The 24,953-nt window shown below is 35.1% G+C and overlaps 1 protein-coding gene across 2 annotated transcripts in view; it reads right to left on the bottom strand.

The window, feature by feature from the left end:
* LOC150095364 (syntaxin-7-like) overlaps positions 1-24,953 on the bottom strand; it is a 275,749-nt gene that overhangs the window by 218,438 nt on the left and 32,358 nt on the right. For both annotated transcript variants that reach the window (XR_016550052.1, XM_090410144.1), the window contains exon 3: positions 13,445-13,513. Coding sequence is in view for 1 of the 2 variants with exons in the window: in XM_090410144.1 (XP_090266270.1) it covers positions 13,445-13,513 (69 nt within the window). In the remaining variant the exon portion in view is untranslated. The remainder of the gene's footprint in view (positions 1-13,444; positions 13,514-24,953) is intronic.

Below are 24,953 nucleotides of genomic sequence, written 5' to 3'. Positions count from 1 at the left end.
AATTGTTTTTATCAAATTTCTGGCATTAAGCTTTGACTTAAGGAGTTTTCTTGGCCTTCGTATGTATTCTGCTCTAGTTTTTTTCTTTGATCTTACACACACACACACACACACACACACACACACACACACACACACACACACACACACACACACACACACAGTAGAATCGGCTTATTGTGATTGCGGATGTTATCATCAATCGGCTATTGTTATCAAAATCAGTCAGTTCCAAACCACACCATTTAAAATGAATTAAAAATAATCTATTATGATCAAAGTGCTGGTTATTATCAAAATACTTGAATATTTAGCCTGTTGTATCTTAGAATTCTAAGAAAAAAAAAGGGTTAATCAGGAGAAAATTTGACAAAGTACATTTGTCAAAATCCTTTAATCAAGAAAAGCAAAGAATTTTAGAGTGCTATGATAATTGCCCAAAATGAGTCAGCATAGTACAGCTGTACATTTAAAAATTTCACAACCATTCCTGTGTAAGATCTTAAAAAAAAGATCAAACATTGAAACTTCAGCTCTTACTAATGAGAACATGGATCAGAAAAGAGCCCAATCTGGTAAGAATACTCAAGTTGAATCAGCATTAAAATGGTTTAGTAATGTTCATGAAAAGAATGCTTCGATTAATGCGCCTTTGATGCGTCAAAAAGCAGAAGAACCTTGAAAAACAACAGGCAAAGAAAATTTCACTGCAAATGATGGAAGATTTAACAGGTGGAAAAAAGCAAGAGAATATTGTGTACAAGTATATTCATAGTAAATAAAAAAGTGATTTTTTTTTATCAGCTGATACGTGGATTAAGATTGAGTGGCCAAAAATTATTGCTGAATATTCTCCTGAGGATATTTACAAAGCAGACGAAACAGGACTATTTTCATGCAATGCCTGAGCATACTTATTTGTTTAAAAATGAAAGTACTGTACTAAGGGATTTAAATCTTTAAAACAGCAAGTGACACTTCTTTGTTGTGCTAATATCAAAGGTGAGAAATGAGAGCTCCTAGTGACTGGAAAAAGTAAAAATCTTCAGTGTTGGTTAAAAGTTTGTCTGTTGACTACTGTTCTAGTGCAAATGCTTGGATGACTAATGACATTTTCAACAATTGGTTAGTTAAGTGGGATCTTAAATTAAAGTGAAAAATCATCTTGTTAGTAGACAACTACGCTGCACACACAAACAATTTATCATTAAAGAACAAAGTAATTTTCTTGCCTTCGAACGCTACATTATTAATTCAACCATGTGATCAAGGCATCAACAAACTTTTAAAGCTTATTATCGCAGAGATGTTTTTATGAGAATTATAGCTGAACTTGATTATATAAAAGACCAATCTGCAAAAAAGATTTCCCTTCTTGATTCATTGCATTTGGTAGCAATGTCATGGAAGCAAGTCTCAGAGAAGACTAATGAAAACTGCTTCCAAAAAAAGTGGATTTTTTAAGATAAACTCAAACTCCTCCTTCTGAAGAATTTGAATATCTCACAAATGAAATTTTTGATAAAACCTCAGACAGTATGTCAAAAGAAGAATTTGAAAATTGGTTGGATATTGATAACAATGTTGAAGTGGTGGCTACAACTAAATATGTCAAGCTGCTTCCAATGAGAACTTTAAATAGAAGAAAGAGAACCTAATACAAGTATTGAAGAATATATTTTAGCAGCTCTTCCAACCAATGCCCAGATTCAAGAAGCTCTATGAATACTTCCTCAGGGTGTGTAACATAAAGCGGCAAACTTCGAAAGGCATTATGAGTATGAGTAATTTATTCATGAACTACTATATTCAAAGACACGACAGACAACACTAGATAAGTTTTTAAAATAAATTTTATGTTCATAACAATAAATTAAATTATGTTCATAACAATAAATTGAAATAAATTATACAATTTTTTTATATCCTTCACTTAATGTTATCAGCCGGTTATTGTTATTGAAAGCGACTGTCCCAAAGTGATCATAATAAGTGTCGTCTACTGTGTGTGTGTGTGTATATATATTAATTCATTCATGAATGGCTTTAACAGGAACTTAAGCACCCACAGCCTTCCAAGTTGGATTTCCTAACCATAATATGAAGATAAGGCAGTTGACCTGCATATATCTGTCTTTCAGGTATGAGTGGAGTATTTTTATTAATTTCATTGACAAATTAAATTTTATGAGTTTATAAAGAAGGCCTTGATGCCATACTTTGTCAAATGCCTTCTCTAAATCGATGAAGATGGCAGCTGTATGGAGTTTCCAATTATAGCCTTTTGTAATGATTTCCACTAGCCAGTGTACTTGTTGAACTGTACTATGGGCCTTGGGGAAGCCAAACTGCTCGTTATGCAAAATTCCTAACTTATATGTTTCTGCTTGGAATCTTGTGAAAATCACTTTCTCTGTCACCTTTCTGAGGCTGGACAACAGGCTGATAGGCCTGTAGCTTTTGGGAAGTTGAGGGTTTTTTCCTGGCTTCTTCCATGGCATGATGTTGGCTGTTTTCCAAGCAGTGGGAAAATGTTGGAATCTAAAAATGGCATTGGTAATGTTGACGAAATGGACTATGGCCTTTCTTGGAAGTAGTTTTACTATTCAGTTGGTTATGCCATCTGGGCCTGGAGCCTTTTTACTGTTTAGGTGAGTGATGATATTTATTATTTCTGCTGGAGTAGTCAGAGTGATATGTTCTGAATTAACAGTGCGCTGTCGTAAAGTTTCCCTAATGTGACGGTGAATCTTGTATACAAAGTTAATATTTAGATTTGTATACGATGGATTGCACTAAGATTCAAGGTTATCTATTAGTGCTTCAGTTTTCTCTTCATCTGTGTGAACAATCCCTTCTTGGTTTGTATAGGAGGTATGAGTTGCTTTTTGGTGCGGATGGCTCTTAAGAATTTCCAGACAGAGTGATCTTCAGTATTGATGTTAGCAAATTTGGTTTCCCATTGATGGTTTCTGTATTTTTGAAGAGTTTCACGTACTTGTCTGTTTAGGTTGTTCGATACTGTTTTGTCTTGTGGGCCCCTAGTATTATGGTATCTCTTTCTGCTCTAATTAGATCCATGATTTCTTCTGGGATACGGTTGGTTGGGTGGAAGACTGTGGTTTGTCTGACTGATTCTATTGCTTTCTGAATTTGAATGGTTAAGTTATTTACTGCTGAGTAAATAACTTAATAACTTTTCCTTTTTACTGATGTTGGGCACCGGACCAATATAATCTGAAAGAACCTTGGCTAACTTGTCCCATGGTATGAATGAGTGCGGAGGAGAGAATTGATCTGATGAACCTAGCTTAAGCACTATGGGACTGTGGTCAGAAGATAATTCATTAACTGTTTCTAATTTGTATTGGTATCTTATATTTTAAACAATGACGATGTCTAGCACATCCAAGCTACCTGATGGGCTGAAGTGGGTGGGCTCAGTAAGTCCGTCCACAACAGCAGAGTTGAGCATTGCGTAGTTGAATAGTGTAGTCTTTGTTGTTAATTGAAGAGCTGTACCAAGCTGTGTGTTTTGAATTGAGGTCTCCTGCTATTATTATGGAATCATTTGATCCCATAATAATAACCTGGATCAAGGATTTCAAACTGTAAACCTGGAGTAAACCTCCAGGTTTATGGTTTGGCTATTGTATTATGATTCAGGTAACTCTTAATATATATGGCTGTGCCTCCACCTCATGCACCAATTCTATCATTTCTATACATGGTGTAGCCATAGATTTTAGGGTTATTAGCTGGTCTTAGGTGTGTTTCACCAATCAAGATGATATCAGCACTGAGATGAGTCAAATTCTTGAAGTTCCAAGACCTTGTTTATCAGTCCATTTGCATTCCATGCTACTATCATGAGTGACTTTAGTTTGAAATTTTTTACTCATGACAGATGGCTGTTATAATGATTCGAGTGCCTTGCAGGAATCGCTTTCTGGAAGACGGTGAAGGGCTTGTTTTGCTGAATTCCTGCAGCATGGTGGCAAGGAAGCATTTAAAACTGATTTTAGATTGGTGCTTGCCAGCTCGAGAGATGTAGGAATCTTGGTTCGTGAAGGCTCGGCATATGTTTTAGTCATGGTTGGAGATCTCGTTCCTTCCTGTGTGGTTGAAGGTGAGGTGTTTCTGACTGGGAGGCGACCTACTTGGTTGCTTATGGTGTCGTTGCGAGGAGGAGCGAGACTGACTCTTGCTGACCCTCATTTTCTTGATTGAAAAAACATCCCTTGTAGTTGGCAGGGTGAGGTCCTCTGCAGTTAGCACAGCAGGCAGGAGTAGATCTTGGCTTGGCTAGGTGCAGGTGTTGGTCTAGTGTCCCTTGCTGCATTTCAAGCACCTGTAGGCTGCCTTACATAATATTTGGGTGTGTCCAAACCTTTGGCACCTATGACAATGACCTGCTGATGCTTTCTTCCTGAGCAGCTCAGTTGATATTTTGAGTCTGTACAACTGTCAGTTCATAGATCTGCTTTAGAGGCCTGTGATCACATCTTCAGCTGCGATACCTTCGGCAACCCCACAAAGAACCACCTTCAGGTTCTTTTCACTGGGTAAAGCGAATGTATGGTATGGGAAATTTGCATTGTCCATAAACCTAGTCATTTGTCTATAGTCCGTGACAGTGGCAGGTTGGATTTTAACTCCTTCATTGGAGTTTTTAGTTCCATGAGAATGTGATTTTATGTTCCCTGAAGGCTGATGCGACAGGAATCCATTTTTCCTTATCCCTTAAGATGATTAATGGTACCTTTTCTTTAGGCATTTTAATCGATTCCATCTCAATTATTTTGAGATCTTCTGAGGTGGTGGAGATTTTCCTTTTCTTTTTGACCGTTTAGAATTCTGTATGTGTTTCCAAGGTCTGACAGATGCTGTCTTGGGATGAAGCATCTTCTAGATTTAGGGAGTGATTGTGTTTGTGTAATGGATTTGTCATTTATATCATCCATTTTGTCTTCTGTGAGGGGGGGGGTGTATCAAATAAGTGAAATAATAATAATAATAATAAGTGAAAGGATGTAATAAGTGAAATTTTGTAAAGACACTGACAAAGAAAGAATTAAGTTCACTCAGGCATCCCTAACAGATTACAGACAATCCTGTGGACTTTTGAGGTCCACTGGCAAATCCTGTAGACACACACACAGGTGTCTACCAGCAACAATATATTGTAACTGAATACCCTAATAACAGGGAAAAGGAATATCAAGAATTCACTTGGCCACAGTGCAGAAACCTACCTCCCTAAAGTACCATTCATCCACCACTGGTCCTCTTTGCAGGTGGGGCCTATGCGGCTGTTAGACCTCGTGCATTTTTCATGCAGAGGGGGAGACAGTAGGTTTCAAACTGTGTTAGTTCCAGGGCAATGAGAGTTTCCTAAAAAACCTTATATAAAATTCAATCAGGTACAGCCTAAATTCACGTCCAATCACATCAAAAGTCACTAGCAGAATCCAATTCCCGGATCCCTCCTCATTACAATCAGTTATGCCAAGGCTGAAGTAATGCAGAAGTCATATTTCCATATACAAGTAGCAAAAAGATGTCACACCTTATTACTAAAATACTCTGGATTAGAGATAGATGTTGAAAGATTTTCCACTTAATTATAGTATAAATTAGAGATACCAAGAAATTATATTCTTGGTTTAATCCTTTAAACTTAGAAAAAGGATTAAACCAAGAATATAAATTATTAATTATATGAAGTGCCAAAGGCTTCAAATTCAGCAACATGAACTTATTTAAGTTGAGGGATATTACATCCGATATTGTTTCAGAGCCGAATAAGAAACTCAAAGAGTTTCATGCTGAATATAGAAACTATATAAAGTTCGGCGAGTCCAAGCGTAAGCAAATACCTGGATAGTGCAACACCTAACCCATTTGGTAGTGCAACACTGAGGCAACTCGTAGTAAGGATGGAGCAAGCTCCGATCACTATTCTTGGTATTTACCCATAATGTGAAACCCAGCTCCTAGGAGCTGTATTACTGTTCTACATTATGAGAGAAGGTCACTACCCAGACCGGTTTCAACCTTTATTGAGGTCTCAGTGAGTAGGCAGACCTAGATAATACCAAGTTTGTAACAAACAGAACTCGCATACCCTACTATAAGAATTGCCTATAAGTTGTCCTAATAAATTACTAATTATATGAAGAGCCAAAGGCTTCAATTCGGCGACATGAACTTATTTAAGTTAAGGGATATTAAATCCCATGTTGTTTCATAGCCGAATAAGAAACTCAAAGAGTTTCATGCCGAATATAGAAACTATATAAAGTTCGGCGAGTCCAAGCATACATGAGTTGCCTCAGTGTTGCACTACCAAATGGGTCAGGTGTTGCACTATCCAGGTATTTGCTTATGCTTGGACTCGCCGAACTTTATATAGTTTCTATATTCAGCATGAAACTCCAAGTTTCTTATTTGGCTATGAAACAATATGGGATGTAATATCCCTTTACTTAAACAAGTTCATGTTGCCGAATTGAAGCTTTTGGCTCTTCATATAATTAGTAATTTATTAGGACACCTTCTTGGCAATTCTTATAGTAGGGTATGTAAGTTCTGTTCACTACAAACTTAGTATTATCTAGGTCTACCTACTCACTGATGAGACCTCAATAAAGGTTGAAACCAATCTGGGTAGTGACCTTCTCTCATAATGTAGAACAGTAATACAGCTCCTAGGAGCTGGGTTTCACATTATGGGTAAATACCAAGAATAGTGATCAGAGCTTGCTCCACCCTTACTATGAGTTGCCTCAGTGTTGCACTATCAAGGTATTTGCTTACGCTTGGACTTGCCAACCTTTACATAGTTTCTATATTCGACATGAAACTCTGAGTTTCTTATTCGGCTATGAAACAATATGGGATGTAATATCCCTTAACTTAAATAAACCAAGAATATAATTTCTTGTCATCTTTAATTTCTAGTATAAATGATTTCTGCATTACTTCAACCTTAGCATTACCTCTGGGGTCTGGCTCCCACTGATGAGACATCAATAAAGGTCGAAACTGATCTGGGTATTTACTCTTCCCATAATGCATAGCATTATACATGTCCGTAAGGATATGTGCTTTGCATTATGGGATACTAATGGAAGTGATGTGAAGTCATTAACTCCTTTATACGAGTTGCTCCATTCTTAAAAATACTTCAGGCGCAAACTTTGTTTGCTTACACTTGGATGAAGGATTAAACCGAGTATATAATTTTTTGGGATCTTTAATTTATAGTATAACCAAGTGGAAAAACTTCCAATAAGATGGTTAGTTCCATTACACTAATTTGTTCTATAAGGCAATGATGGAACAAATTATAGACCAATCAGTATCTCTGGTGTGGTCACCTAGGTACTGGAGAAGGTCAGAAATCACATCCGAAAAAAAGGTGGGTAGATAGAAACTAAAGTAAGCAGCATGGTTTTGTGAAAGGTAGACATTACTTTAGAAATATGCTCATGTCTGGTAACAGTGACAGCAGAGTTGAATAAGAGAAATGCACAAGTATATACCATGACAGTTCTGAATCTCACCAAGGCACGTGACAAGGTTCTACATGTAAAATGATAATACAAAGGGATGGATGTGCAAAATGAACTTGTAACATAGATAAGGTAATGGAATGGTGTGCCAGAGATAACAGAAATTAATGTACAGAGTTGCTAAGTTTATGAGAAGGAGGGTAACTAGTTGTGCACCATAGTTTCTATACTTTGCCCACTGTTATTTAACCTATATATATTCATCTATTTGTATCTCTTCTCTGTTTCCATGATTTGGAGTGACCAATAATGAAACAGAATCTTAATGCATGCTCAGAACAGCTTCCAGCCACCATTATGTTCCATATAGTACAGTAGACCCCCACTTTATGACCTATTTTGAATCTTGGAAACTGTTGTTAAGTGAGCTGTCATAGGTTGAACCCAAATTCCCTATAGGCTATGTCATGAATTGGTACATTCCTAGAAATACAGTTTTAATTGTAATAACATTAAATAAACTTTTTTTCTTTAAGATGGTGTTCAATATAGAATGAAGTAACTGAAACTTGGAAGCAAATTCCATCACTTTGCATTCCAGATTGGCAAAAACTGAAAATTTTAAGTTTTTCTTCTGTTATTGCTTTCCACTTCTTTAAGGATTTTGTCTTAAAAGTTTCACTTTTCAGACACTTTTGAGGAGACAAATATATTTATATTGCACTTTAAATAATTTTTAATTAAACTGGAAATAAATGAAGAGCAAAGCAAACTACAGCATTGTTCTCCAACTTCAGACTACAGACTAATTTCCTCTGCACATCTGGGAGTGATCTTGGTGCAGTGGCTAATTTTTTTTAACTAGATATGCATGAAGTATTTTGTAACAAACTGTAGTTATTGGATAAAAAATAAATCATGTTGATTCACTTATGAGATAGCATTCATATTATTTAATGTTTTATTCTTGATTGTTTGATGTTATCCAGTTGATAACCTGTCATTGAAGTATACACATCCCAATTATCTAATTTCTGTGGGAGGCATTTCATAGTCATAAAAAATTATTTGTTTCCTAGTTGTGAAAGTGGGGGGTCATAAATTGGGAGCTTACTGTACAAGTAAACAACATGGTTTATTCAAAAGTAACTTCGTTTTCCTTTTTGCAAACTGTAAATTCTTCATGAGTTCATATCATTTGCTTAATAGATTTGTTGCTGTCATTCACAAAAGATAAGATTAAGTAATTTAATCATTTTATCTATCTACATTTTTAAACAAAAACTACAATTTGAAAAGCAATATAATATGATATTTATTATAACTTTTTTTTTTAACAAACTTATGATATATAAGAATGTACAACAGTCTGGTGCAAGAATTCATGCAAAGAAATTTTATGACAAGACATGAATTCCTAGTATGGATTTTTACTTTATCAGTGGAGAAATATATATGGGCATTTCAGCATTTAAGGTTAATAGTAATTCCTTGGTTGTGGCTCGAATCCTACCATGGGATGTTTGTGAATTTCTTTGAGTGTACAGTGGGTGTCACCATATCATGATGTTGCTTATCATGTCTGCATTACTGTGATGTTTTGGTATAAGCTAAAAGAAAATCTAGTTGACTGAGTTGACTCATTACAAAGTCTATGAGGAAATTTTTTCTATTTCAAATGAGTAAAATTTAACACTGCCTGTAAATTATGAGTTTGTATTTGAGAGTAAAGTATTGAACCTACAAGACGTCACATCATAACAGATATTAAAGAAAATGTGTATGCAAGTGTAATTTCACTGTTGTGCAGAGTACAACAGTGAAAAAGACATGCAAGAAAATATGTCATATGCAAGAAGTTGCATTAATGAGTATATACAGATATGCATGCTTTGGAATTTCAGAAGATTTTAATATTTTCATTATTAAAAGCAAACTTCTAGTTATTTACTATGGTTTTATGAATAAGTGACCTGCTTACCATGTTAAGATGCACCTATAAAAATAGATGAGCTTTGCTAGTAAATCTGGTTCATACAAACAACAGTAAAACAATTGCATCTGAAAAGTTTATAAAAAGTTGAATGAGAAGAATGAACTGCTACAGGCAGTGTTTTCTACATTTAGCCAGACTTGGTATTGTCAGTGATTATTTAAAAAGCCATTCACAAGAATTTTTTTTTTCTTTTAAATTGGGCATGGTGGGGAAGGACATACTTTTGTAGAAAAGTGTGGATATTAGGTGAGAATATTTAATAGAGTGAGGAATGAAGGCCTACATTCCAACAGGGATAATTTCTGTAGAGTTATGTACACACACAACATCTATTTACAGAAATTGATGTACATGAATATGTGGATATGGAGAATGAAAACAGTAGTCTAACCATGTAAAGGAGGAGGAGTCAAGTGTCACAGATCTTCCCACTTGGTATTGTTATAGTAAAGGACAAAAGTTGTTAACAATTGAGAGGAGGTCACATTCCATTAAAGATGAAACTCAGATAACATTATGATCTGAATTACTAAGAGGACTGGTTACCTCAATTTTTTTGAGGACAGTCAGGAAGATGAATGATTTGCTTGGTCACTGCTTACAGCAAATACCTCTGCTTCTCTTCCAGCTTGGTCAGTAGAAATGAAAAAAGGAAGTCAGTTAAGATGTAGATATTAAAGTCACCAAATAAGATAACTTCAGTGTAAGGAATTTGGAATGCAGGAAATCAAGCTTCAAGGATAAGAAGTACAAAAGAGCAATGATTTCTGGAATTGGGAGTGTGATACACACAGCAGATGAATGATACATAACGAGAAGGAAATTTTATGCCAAAGAAGATCAAAAAGGGGAGATTCAAGAAGAGGCATCCTCGCAAGGAATATGAGATCATACAAAAACACAAGTACCACCGCCCTTGAAGCAGAAGGATTCCCAGGGCAGAGTCTGGACAGTTAAGATGGGCAGTGGGGTTGCTAGGGTAGTCATAGTCAGATTTCGATAGTTAAACATGATTAGTGACAGAGATATAGGGTTTGGTCAAAAACAGATCGGGTTCAGATGTCTACATGTGATGTTTAGGTTGGTGCTTATATCACATAGCAAAGTGAATGTGGAGCAATTTTTTTTATAGTAGTCTGACAGGGTGTTTGGAGGGTTGGGGTGGGATATTTTAACTGCAGTAAATATATTTTGATTTACTATCATGCTAATATTTCAAAGGTGAAGAGGAGAATAACTATGGGAACATGCGGGGGGGGGGGAGATAGACTTAGACTTGTTGCCCATACAGAGAGCATCCAGTCTCCATGCCATAACATGGCCCCAGCAGCACATCGCACATACCATTGCATAGCCTCCCTACAGATATGACTTTAGAAAGTTTCCAAAAGATGTTACCATCTGGTTTGGCCCCATATACTATCTTACAGTCAGGCTGCAGAATTGCTTCACTGCTGTTACACTAGCATACAGTATCCTCAAATATGGAGAAAGTTCTAGATCTCCACAGTATGTTTGCCATGCTCTGGATAGTATCATTCACATGGCATGTTGGAAGATTAGGGAAGGGGAAAACAGAAACTAGAACTCCTGCTCTAGGAACCAAAAATAGCAATTTAAGAGATAACTTAATATTACTAAGTTTACATCCATTAGTGAGACATCATATCCCATACAACTAGCTACTACTCTAGTGCTGAATTGGAAGTTCATGCAGGTGGATGTGGCCTAGAATGCTACTTATTATGTTTCTGGACAGGATTGCAACATGAATGTGCATTAATGCATAACCATGTTTAAATTTAATACAAACGAAAATACTCTACAAGAAAGAAGTCAAATGATGAGCATGTCTGTGAATGAAAATTAGCTATTTTTCTCTATTTCAATGGTGTACCATATTCTGTTATGTTGATTATTGAGATAGATCAATAATGTGGTGATAGTGTAGAGACCGTGTGTTCAGGCTTAATTGCTGTGAGGACATCATGTTGGAAGTTTAATGGAATATTTACATCACTAGGAAAGGATTAAAACTAATTTTTAATGCTTCCAATATTTGATGCGTGGTCAAACTGTCAAAGCAGCTGGCAAACTCTGACCCCCCCCCCTTCAACTGGACGTACTGCATCCTATATAAAACATTCTACCCCATTTCAAAACATTGATTGAAAATCTAACTTTAAACAATACAGATATATTGTTAAGCTTTGACATCACCTCACTGTTTACCAATATTCCCTTAAATGACACCTTAGCACTCTTACAAAACGTTTTTCCTTCTGATATCCTAGATCTTTTTTCCTTTGCCATCAATTGTGATTATTTTTCTTGGAAGAACAAAATTTACAAACAGAAAGTATGTAAATTTTGATAACAGAACTACTATAGGTCCCCCCCCCCTTGCCAATTTTTATATGGAAAATTTTGAAGAAAGAGCCATAGGCTAAGTCCCTCTCAAACCTTCTGTCTGGCTAAGATATGTAGATGATGGCTTCTCTATTTGGCCTCATGGCCCAGACACATTAGACTCCTTCCTCAGTCACCTCAATAGCCTACATCCAAGAATCCAATTTATGATGGAAAAGGAAAACAATAATTTACCCTTCCTAGACACCTTAGTAACATGCCTTCCTAATGGTAACCTTTCCTTCACTGTATACAAAAAAACCTACTCACACAGGCAGATATATTCACAAATTCATGTTTTGGATACAACTTACAGGATCTCCTGGAGAAATGCTCCACCATAATAAATTCAAAAAAGAAAGACTGTTTTTAGAATCAGCAATGGCACTCAGAAATCAACCGAATTTAAATAAATACAGTTGCATACAACTTCCCAAAATTTGGGAAACGTTAATTATCAGAGATCCCACTTTATAGAGTCACCTATGTGGTTCATTTAATATTGTGTTGTATTTGAGCATGTTACAAGAGTTATTTGTAATCCCTGAAGATGTCTCAGTGAATGAGAAAAAATATTGGAAGCATTAAAAATTAGTTTTAATTCTTTCCTAGTGCTGTAAATATTCCATTAAACCTCCAACATGATGACAGTGTAGACCATATAGTATTTGGCCACATTAACTGCAAAAAAAAAAAAAAAAAGATTCTCAACCTATCTGTAAAACAGTATTAGTACCATTGCTAAGGCTAAGAGTCACAGGAAGCCACTTAGCTACAAATAAGTGATGATCTCATGGCAGACAATGAAATGATGGAATTCAGACCTACCTACTGGTTGGAGAGTAGTGTACACTATCCACTTGGCAACTAGGTCAGCATAATCTTAGATTTGAGGATAAAAAAAAGTTAGAGTTTTCAGATTAAAATATTCCTTTAAGTAGTTTGCTGGAGGGAGAGGATGGTGAGCTCGTTATTGAATCTTCTTTGTTCCTAATCTAATACAGAGTACTAGGCTCTAAGAAATGGCATTGCATTTGTAATCTTTGTGTAAACTATGTTAGTTGCTTAGCTAATATCTGGTGGTATATAACCTAGCAGATGCTGATGTAAGTAATAAAATGTTGGTATAATTAAAATATTTATTATATTAGCTATGCTTAGCATCTTCATTAGCATTATAATGCCAATGAATTATATTACACAAACTACAAACAGAAAAAAAAATGTTATTAAACCCTCTTACTTATTAAAGACAAAGACTTAAAGATCATTGTTCAAACATTGCATGCTATCATAAAAAGTTTAAACAAATCTGTAACAATCTCCAGCAGCCTACTTTCTATGCTGACAAGCTCCATCTTATGCATTTACCCCCCTTTTTTTTTTTACTGAAAAGAAAAATGCATGAAATATGGCATGTGCTGAAGTAGTCTGTAATAACAATTATTCAATTAAAAGTTTTTAGTTTATGGATTCAACAAGCACTGGAGAAGGAAGGAAGGAATGAATGGCTAACACTCACCATTCTGTGATATCTTCTGGATGTTAGTGCCAATTACTTGAGATAAACGAGAAAAATCCCCTTGGCCACCTAAAAAAAAAAATTTTTTTTTTCTAAAGTACATATTTTTTATTTTGTTTTGAATAAAATATTTTATTTGAATTTACACACAACTAGAAATAATTTACTTTTCTGCAGTTAAATAACCATGTTCTTATAAAAAAAATTAATACCATTTAAAAAAAAAAAAAAAAATAGGCAGAAGCAGGCTTACACACCCTTTTAAGGACACAGTTATTAAAGAAAAATCAATGTGTGTTCCTTTTTTTAATTAAATAAAAATCAGTGTGTGTTCCTCAAATTGTTTAGTAATTATGCTAAGAGTTTGACAAAATTAAACACTGCAGTTGAAATATAATAACATCTCAAGTCAAATAATTTCTATATTCTGACAAGTATATCATTATCGAGAACTCAAAACATTGGTTTTCCACAATAAACAGATGATAAATGGAGAAGATCTAGCACAGTTCTATTTCAAACCCTTGAAAAATGTGAACTCTGTGAAATCACAAATACCATATGTCAACCAACAGAAGAAAAATAATCTTACAAAACAGAACAATAACAGTAATACCTACAGCCAAAAGTCCTACTTGTGGCCTGGTATTCAGAGTCCTTAGATCTTGCTGTTATTAGTAGCCACCACAAAGAAATTATAGTTCCTTTGTAACAGGCTTTTATATAAGCTGCTACAAAAGAAATTATATAGCAAATATAAGGAAGAGTATATTCTACATCTACTTCTAAACTGCTGCTTCAGAACAGTTCAATGGGAAAACTTTTCAGCCCTCCCATGCAACAAGCTTTCAGTAAGATTCTAGAGATATCTATTTGTAGGATATCTATTTTAAAATTCAGATATCCCATAAGTTTAAAATATACAAACAAAAACTGAATGAAAATGAAAAAAGAAAAATTAAAGTTAGTAGTTAATAATAAAGTATTTTATAAAGATAGTTATTTAAATGCATTTCTTTTTTGTATGTCGCGAACAAGATGTTTTGCAATATTATTTTAATATTTTAGCTACTGAAGTCTTGCTGCTTAGATGTGAAAGAAATTTATTATAATTAGTTATTAGAGCTTAATTGTAATTTTGTATAAGCTGGCAAAGGCTTTGTAATGTTTGTGCCATTTGTATTTTAAAGATCACATTGTTTACGACATCAATAGCAAGAGAAACAAACGTTATCACTGTAGTTCAACATAGCATGAATAATTAAATGAGCTTACCTCAATGTGTGTGTGTGTGAAAGGATTGTGAAGTGAAGAACTTACGATTTCCAGCTGTTTCATTATGAAATTGTAATTAATTAAACTCTTCTGCCCTGTGAAGAAGGAACTTTGTTTCAAGCCCAACACTGGAAAGCAGTAATGGACTTTAGCAGAAGTTTTTAAGTTGCATTTCCAAGTATGTGCAGTAGCAGAAAGAATGTTGCTAAGCATTGAGCTATCCAGGGAGTAAAAAAGGAACTTTGGAGTTTCTTTTTTCTTCAATATGAAGATCAGACAGAAATTAGAACAAAAGTTAGAAATAGAAGACAGAAGATATCTTTGTATGATAAGATAACTGAAGTTTCTATAGTTATTAATCCATATAGGATTTATTTCAGTTAAGGCTGAAAAGGAACTTGCTTGCCAGTTCATGTAGAAATAGGCCCAATAAATTGTTTTATTTAGGATTCTCATTCTGATAAGTGATTTCTAAATGTGGACATTGTTTTAGTTATTTCTTCAGAAGCTTTAATACAGAAGGAAAAGTTATTCTGAAGTGAAACTTTGGTAAGGTTTTAAGAAGAATATTGAGACTTTCATATAGAAAGTTAATTCATTCTGAAGTGATGTATGGTTTTAGTAGTTTATTCAAATAGAGCTTGCCGTTACTTTCATATAAAAAGTGAAGTTACAGAAGGGTCTTGGATGAATTGTTTGGTGTTCTGCGACTTTAAGATGCAAGAAGAGATTATACTTGTGCTGTTGTCATACAGAAAGCAGTTTTGTGTTAGCCTTTCTTCTGTATGAACTCAAGAAAGAATAAAAGTTCTCTAAGAGGCAAGAGACTAACGTTCCAGGAGTTTTATCCAGAAAAGATAATAACTGTTAGCTTATGTAAGTGAAGGAAGGCTACACAGCAAGAGTGTTTTTCATGTTGTTTAAAGTTGTAATATGAAGAATACAATGCCGCGTGCGTAGATAAGTTGTGATGATTTGATGCTGTAGATATCTGTTTGCTTGTTTTTTTTTTTTTGTAAATTAAAGATTTTTACTTTGGTTACAATAGCATGAAAACGCAATCTCTTAATGGGTTTAAGTGAGTTAAATAGGTTAATTTAAGAGGTTAAGTTACATAAAAGATATCCTGGGATACGAACCTGTGTACAAGCTAGATTTGGAGTTTAGTTTCATATGTTCTTTTTATTTTAAATTTAAGAGTTTTAACCACTAGGAGTGTGTAAGAGTAAACATACATACTCTTTCACACACAATATATATTCATCCTCACTGATGTCATTAACACTTTAATACAACTCATTCAATGAAACTTTGCCCCTTGAAGAACACGAGTTTGACCTGCATGGCTCCACTTATATAGAATTTTTTGAATAAATATATTGTAAAATTTTTGAGATTTGCGACAATTTGAAAAAACTCGCAGAAGAACGAGCAATCTAGAAATATCAAAAAAAAAATTAAGTAAAAGTTAGGTATGTCATGAATGCATAAAATATATGTAGATACTAGTCTATTTTATTATTTACTATTCATAAAGTATATACAAGAATATACTTTAAAGTATATCTATTATAAAAATAAAAATTTATCAACAATTAAAAGCAGACAAACACTTACAGACCATACATGGCTACATAAGTCGAGAGAAATGTAAACAAAGATGCAATATTAAATCATAACTGCATAAAATTAACTGTTATTAATTAATTAGCATGAAATAAGTATTTTATAACAATTCATTCATTAGTATATAGGCTAGTCTACCATAAAACAATCGTACCGCCACTTCTTCGTTATCAAGGCATGAATGGTTATGCCTGTAAATAAATATGAAATTCTTTTTCACATAATCTTTTCATTTTTGATGTCTAGTAATAGTCATATGTATAACATCTACAGTGTTTTGTATCATATAAGACAATATTGATGTAGGTACTGTAAATATACGAAGTAAACTTAAGGTATTGATAAATACGGTACATTTATCAATACCTTAGTATTGTAAATGTATTTTCTCTTCCTTATTTTCTTAATAAGAATTTTTTTTCTCTGGTTAACTTTATTATAAGAATACAGTAATATAATACATACATATAACATATATATAACATACAAAATATGTGTTAATCGACTGTTTAAGTTATCAGTAAGCCTTCCGGTCAACAGTAGGTATTAGTAGTTAAGTTTTTGGAGAGTCAAAAGTTATACGCAAATTTCCAAACAACGCGAGAGGGTGGGGTCGCCACCCCCTAAACCTCACATTGTTCAGGGGTCAACTGTGCGTGTGTATTACGACTGCCACTCATACAAGCTGTAAACTTAGATCGGGATTCACAGTAAATTAGTACCAATGGTGGGTGAAGGTTTTTTTATTTATTTTTCATCAATTTCCTGATAGGTACTCTTCAAGGGACAAACAAGCTACTATGACAGTACTACATAATTAAATTTAAATCTCCAATCAACAATTTTACTCCAAATTAGTCTACTACTTGTCAGGACTCCAACACTATCATATCTTTCATTCCTCTAGGGCACTTCTCATCAAATCTAGATCTTGGTCTTTCTGTAGGCTCTTTCCTAATATCAAACACCTGTTATACTAACCTTTCCTCTCCCATTCTGTTTAAATGACAATGTCAACTTAGATAACATTCTGCCTACATATTCATAAATGTTAAAACTGTCAAGTTACTTTCCAATATCCTCATTTTTTAATATGGTTCTGTTGTCACTGCCCTGTTCATTTTCCTAATATTTTCTCATAACTCTCATATCTGTGGTCTCTAAAATTGGTTTGAACAGTATATCGCTATTTTAGTGTTTTGGTTAATTTCTCTCTTATTCCATGTAAATTTTTTTCAACTGGCTTCCCACTATATACTTATTCTGTTGTCAATTTCCATACTTAATTTTCCATCTTCACTAAAAATTGGAACTAAATAGCTTAAATATTTTCCTTGTTTCAGAGGTTCTTCATTGAAAATGCAGTTGAAGTTTTATACGTTCTTGCCTATTTTCATCTTTTTCTTGCTAATTTTCATTCCAAATTTGTTATAAATGTTATTAATTTTAAAGAATCCTGGAGACTTGTGCAGATGTGTTTAGGATTTCTCTGATTCTAATAAAGAGTTCTAATACAGGTTTAATGCCACCTTTTTTTTTTTCATAATGTGATCCATACAGATGATGAATAAGAGCTGGGATATGCACACATAATTGTCTTATACCCTATTTGACATCAAACATCTTCCTATATTTCCTTAATTCCTACCTGCTCCCTTACAACTTACGTATAGACTATGTGTTGCTCTAAAGTAGAGCAATACAGAGTTCGAAACAAGTTGTCTCATCAAGACAAGTTTTGAACAATGTTTTGACATTTTCTGCTATCTTATTTGCTCATAAACATGAACATGGAAATGTTTTATAACTGGACTGCTGATCTAGCAAGAGTCAGGGAAGACTCATTTTGGAGAAATCAGTAAACATTCTGCACTTAGTGCAGAGATTATAGCTTCTAGCTAATTCAGAAATGTTGTTGCAATAAATCAGTAAGTCTCACCTAAATGCCACCTTTGTTTAAAACAGAAAGGTGGCATTAAAAAAATTTTTTTTTTTCCATGTGGAGCTACCAGACTGGACAGACAATAAAACCTGACAATTTTTGACAGTCATCAGACTCACATCATTAGGGGCAAGGACTTATTATCATCATAACACTAATTACGAGTATGGACCATATTGGTCTGTTCCGGTCTCGTTATCCATCCAATATCCTTTTTTGAGGTCTACCCTGCCTTCTCTTTCCAATTGGCTTATATTTTAGTATTTGTTTAGGATGTCAGGTATTGGCCATTCGGTTTACATGTTCAATCCATTTTCGTTTATAATTGTTTAGTTTTTCTTCTATTGATTTTGTTTTTAGTTCTTTTAAAATGTCTTCGTTCCTTTTTTGATCTAATAATGTGTATTTTGCTGTTCTTCTCATAATACTCATTTCACTTGTTTTTATTCTTTGTTTATTGCCCAAATTTCACTGCCATATAATAATGTGGGCACTGCTAAAATATTGTATATTTTCAAGCGCGTTTCTTTTTGTACTATATTTAGGTTTAGTGTTCTATTTATCAAGCCTATAATCTTGGCTTGATAAATAGTAAAAATTTTGAAGTTTTTAATTTTATGTCTTTTTCTTCTTCATATGATATTTCACATCCAAGATAACTGAAAGTATTTATCTGTTCTATTATTTTATTATTAATAACTATTTTGCTTCTAACTGGAGTTAGTCCACAAATTGCCATTGTTTTAATTTTATCTATGGAAATTTTCATTCCAAACTGTTCTAATATAATGTTTAAATTATATATTGCTCTTTGTAAATTGTCTTCCTTATCTGATATTATTATTTTTTCATATATTTTTTTTTTAAAAGTCAAATAACACCTGATCATCCGCAAATAGTAGCATATTTATTTTGTTATTCCAGGAAATTTCTATACCTTGTTTGTTTAAGATCACTGTATTAATATTTCATTAATGTAAATATTGAAAAGTATTGGAGACAGAGGGCATCCTGTCTTGCTCCTTGGATTATAGATTGTTTTTCAGACAACTTTTCATTTATTTTTATTTCATTATCTTTATATATATATATATATATATATATATGGGGTGCTTAAGGGTCAAAGCTGTATAACTGAGAGGAGACCTCCACAAAGCCTTTAAAGGAATGCGGAGAACCGACCAGGGCTTCTGACCTAATGTCCAATCCTCACCTTCTCGTGGTGCACCCTGTTGGGTATCTACTTTGATACTGAACGAACGAGGATGGGCTGGCAATTTGGGATTTAGCCGACCAAATTGTATTCTTATTGGTTAAACCAAAATAAAAAATGATGGTACAACATGACAAAATTTCATGCCGGCTGGGGCGTCGCCCGGTTAAACAAGGCCCCCGTTGTTTTCGCCAGGGAACCAGGGCGAACAGCGAAAAGTCAGCTACTGGAACAAATCTGAAAACAAACCCCAACTCAACATCACCAGAGTTAAAGATCAGTACTATCAACGTAAGAAGCCTGAATGGCAAAGAAATGGAGCTAGCTGAGGAATTAGATAAGTACCAGATCGACATAATAGGGGTGACTGAAACAAAAAAGACCAAAACTGGTGAGATCTTTCTGAGCAATAAATACAAAATGTTATATTCAGGCAATGACAATCAAGGAAAAGAAGGAGTAGCCATAGTATTCAACACAAAATACGAGGCCCATCTTCTTGAATGGCAGGCAGTGTCAAGTAGAGTGATTTGGGCAAATATCAGAATGGGGAACTGGAAAATGAGACTTATTTGTGCCTATGGTTCCACAGAAGGTTCTACTAAGGTAGAAGTGGAGAAATTTTTTGAGGCTTTAGAAAAAGCAACTGACACAATGAAAAAAGAAAAGTTGGTCCTTGTTGGGGATCTAAATAGTAGAGTAGGAAATGATTGTGAGACATACAAAAATATTTTGGGAAAATTTGGAGAAAAGAGCAAAGCTAATAATAATGGCAAATATCTGTTGGATTTCTGCTCAGGACATGGACTGGTTATTACTAACACCATGTTCCAACATAAAAATGTGCACAAATTCACATGGAGAGAAGAGGCTAGGAATAAGAAAAGTCTCATTGACCATGTTATTGTTGATAGTGATGTTTTCTCCCTGGTGCAGGACACCAGAGTGTACAGAGGATTTGAAATTGGAAGTGATCACTATTTAGTCTTGAGCAGGATAAAATTGAATTTCATATTGAAAAGAATAACATGTAAGAAAGTTTTAAAGCGAATAAAAGTTGAGCAACTCTCAGATGTGAACTGTAGACTAAAATACAGAAATATTATTGAAAAGAAAATGAAAGAGTTTGAGAACAGGAATCAAACCTTCGAGATTCAATGGCAAACTCTGAAGGAAACATTGATTGATTCTGCCAGAGAGGCATGTGGTGAGGTTGTGTGCAAGGATAAAAAAAATCAGAACTCCCTGGTGGACACAGGAAGTTAAAGAGGCAGTGAAGGAAAAGAAGAAAGCATATCAAAAGTTCCTGCCAAATAAGTCAGCTTGTGCTCTTAGAGAATACAGAGACAAATGTAAGAAAGCTAAACAGTGTGTAAAACTAGCTAAACAAGATAGCAGGATAAAATTGAATTTCATATTGAAAAGAATAACATGTAAGAAAGTTTTAAAGCGAATAAAAGTTGAGCAACTCTCAGATGTGAACTGTAGACTAAAATACAGAAATATTATTGAAAAGAAAATGAAAGAGTTTGAGAACAGGAATCAAACCTTCGAGATTCAATGGCAAACTCTGAAGGAAACATTGATTGATTCTGCCAGAGAGGCATGTGGTGAGGTTGTGTGCAAGGATAAAAAAAATCAGAACTCCCTGGTGGACACAGGAAGTTAAAGAGGCAGTGAAGGAAAAGAAGAAAGCATATCAAAAGTTCCTGCCAAATAAGTCAGCTTGTGCTCTTAGAGAATACAGAGACAAATGTAAGAAAGCTAAACAGTGTGTAAAACTAGCTAAACAAAAGTCATGGGAGGACTTTGGCAAGAATATAGAAAATAAATATCAAGAAGGTGGCAAAATATTCTGGAGGTTGTTGAAGAAGCTTAGGAATGGAGGAAAGAGTGCTGTAAAAGGAATTAGAGATGATAAAGGTGAAATGAAAACAGAAGAAAAAGATATCCTTGAAGTATGGAGTAATTACTTTGAAAAACTGCTAATTGAAACAAGCAGTAATGACAGCACAGTGATAAAAAACACTGACCAGGCATCCAGTCAGGAATACATATCCATACTTGAAGTAGAAAAACCCATCAAAGGCTTGAAATGTGGAAAGGCAGCAGGAGTAGATGATATTCGACCAGAAATGCTGAAGTATGGTGGTATAAGAGTCTTACAGTGGCTGCACTGCATAGTTCAGAAAGCCTGGACAGAGGGACGAATTCCCGATGATTGGAGTAGAGCTCTCATAGTACCCATATATAAAAAGGGAAATAAAACTGAATGTGAGAATTACAGAGGTATTTCCCTACTGAGTGTTCCTGGCAAGATCTATGCAAGTATACTTGAGAAACGGTTGAGAAGAATTGTGGAAGAAAAGCTTGGTGAAGAACAAGCTGGATTCAGGCCAAATAGAGGCTGTCAGGATCAGATCTTCACTTTACGACAAATAGTCGAGAAAGCATGGGAATATAACAAAGATCTGTATTTAAGTTTTGTCGATTTGGAAAAGGCATATGACAAGGTGCCAAGAGAGAAGCTATTCAATACGCTGCAGTTATATGGTGTCAATGGGGCATTATATCAAGCAATACTTAGTCTTTATTTGAGTTGTGAGTCAGCAGTTAGAACTGAAGGAAGTACAGGAAGATGGTTTAATGTTAAATCTGGTGTGAGACAAGGATGTACATTATCCCCTCTGTTATTCATTATCTATATGGATCACATTATGAAGGAAAGTGGTATTAAACATGTCAGCTCTTTGCTTTATGCGGACGATGTTATACTTCTAAATAAATCCGCTACAAATCTGCAAGATTCTCTGACTAAATTGAATAGCTGTTGTAATAGATATGGTATGAAGGTCAGCAATAAAAAGACAAAGACAATGAAAATAGGCAGAATCATTGAAAATGTCAACTGTGTTGTGAATGGAGAACCTGTGGAACAAGTAAAACATTTCAGCTACTTAGGCACAATTTTTACTGAAGATGGTAAACTAAATATAGAAATAGACAACAGAATCAGCAAAGCTGGTATCGTGGGAAGTCAATTGAATAAATTCATATGGAATAAGAAAGAAATTAGTCGGAACACTAAATTAGCTGTATACAAGACTGTGTTCAAACCAGTTTTAACTTATAGATCTGAGAGCTGGGTCAGAAGTAAAACACTTGACCAAAGACTAGAGACCGCAGATATGAGAGTCCTGAGAAAGATTAGAGGCGTGAACAGATGGCATCAATGGCAATATCATATTAAAAATGAGGATATTAGGAAAGAACTTGACATTGTCAGCATCCAGGAATGCGTTAGCAGAGCTAATCTCAGATGGTATGGTCACTTAAATAGAATGGGAGAGGAAAGATTAGCAAAACAAGTGTTCTATGCCAGGTTGGCAGGAAAACGACCCAGAGGAAGACCAAGATATAGGTGGATTGATACGGTACAAAGTGCCTTAGACGATAGAAATATAAGATCTGATAATGTTGGAGTCTTGACAAGTAACAGACTGATTTGGAGGAAAATTGTAGATAGGAAGTTAGTAATGATGTAATTTTTTCATGTAGTACTGTCATATCCTGTACACCCCTTGAGGGTACATGGCAGGAATTTGATGATGATGATGATATATATTCAATTTTGTATGTAGTAAAATATTAGGTATATTTATTCTTTGTAATATATCAAACAGTATATTACTATTATTAATGGCAACTCCAGGGAGTCATTAGACTCATCGAGGGAGGCCCCAAATCATATTCATCACAACTATTTGACATTCATACAGTATCTATCATACCTCGCCTTAAACTCATTCACTGTCACAGCATTCACTACAAACTCAGGGAGCACATTCCACTCATTCACTACTCTAAAAGTAAAGAACCCAGCTCTAACACCTTTACTAACCACACTTTTGCCCAGTTTCCATGGATGTCCCCTAGTCCTCCCACAACCAGCCCTATTCTCAAAAATATCTTCTGAATTAATTTTATAGAAACCCTTCAGTAATTTGAATGTCTCAATCATATCTCCCCTCCTCCGCCTATCAACCAATTTTTGCAACCCACAAATCCTCAACCTGTTCTCATACGGTTCATTCCACAGACCTGCTATCATCTTGGTCACTCGCCTCTGGATCCTCTCCACCTCCTCCCCATCAAGAAGAAACCTAGGTGACCAAATCTGAGCACAGTAGTCTAGATGGGGTCTTATCAAGGCTCGATAGAGAGGAACAATAACCTGCTTGTCTCTGCTTGTCAACGTATTCTTCAGCAACCAAGTGATTTGATGAGCTGTTTTGGTCACTTTTGCAATGTGTCCCCTAAATTTCAATTCCTTATCTACCAACACTCCTAAATTTCGTGCCTCATCAATTTCCTGGAGCAGGGTTCCACCAATGCAGTAAACTGCCGCCAATCTTTTCACTCCAAAATGCATAACCTTACATTTTGCCACATTAAACTGACATCCATTCTTTTTAGCCCAGACCTCCAATCTATCCAAATCATCCTGCAAAATTTTGACGTCATCTGCATTCACTATTGCCCTACCCAACTTCGCATCATCCGCAAACAAATGAACTGTTCCTCTCAGATCATTTCCTATATCATTTATGAACAAATTAAACAGCAGTGGTCCAAGAACAGATCCTTGTGGCACACCACTAGTCACAGGCCGTCTTGTGGACTCTACTCCCGAGTAAACCACTCTCTGATATCTCTCCGTCAACCACCCTCCTATCCATCTCACCAACCCTATGTCCATTCCCATATGCAGCAATTTACTGATTAGAATTCCATGTGGAATCCTGTCAAAGGCCTTAGCAAGGTCCAGTAGAATCACCGTAAACCCATTACCCTTATCCAGTTCAGCCGTCACTGTGTTATAATACATGAGCAAGTTACTGAGGCATGACCTACCCTTCACAAAACCATGCTGTCCCCGATACAGTATCCCATTTTCTTCTATCCAATCTTGTATTTTCCTCTTGACTATTTTCTCTAAGACCTTGACAATGATTCCTGATATGCTAATCGGTCGGTAATTTACAACAGCAGTCTTGGAACCACCTTTATGCAGTGGAACTATTTTCCCCTCTTTCCACCCGCTCGGGACTAACCCAGACCCGAGACTCAAATTAAACAAAATGGTCAAGGGTACTGACAATTCTTTAGCTGCTTCTCGTACAACACGAGCTGGTATACCATCCAATCCCACAGATGTATTGACATTGAGGTTATGCAATAGACTACTCACCTCCACTTCATTAACCACAATTCCCGTATAATCTACTGGTTTATTCGTTTCTGCAATGTCACCACCTGGATGATATACTTTTGCAAAGTGCTCACTCAGTAACTCAACTATCTCAACTGATTCAGTTACCTCCCTACCATCGGCATTCTTTAAAATCAATCTGCCATGTACATTTTTCCTTTTACTTGCTACATATCTAAAA

This window comes from Typopeltis vanoorti, chromosome 20, assembly GCF_054136105.1.
Source record: "Typopeltis vanoorti isolate ZY-2024b chromosome 20, IOZ_Tvanoo_1.0, whole genome shotgun sequence".
Lineage (NCBI taxonomy): Eukaryota > Metazoa > Arthropoda > Arachnida > Uropygi > Thelyphonidae > Typopeltis > Typopeltis vanoorti.
This window is presented reverse-complemented; position numbering and strand designations above follow the sequence as displayed.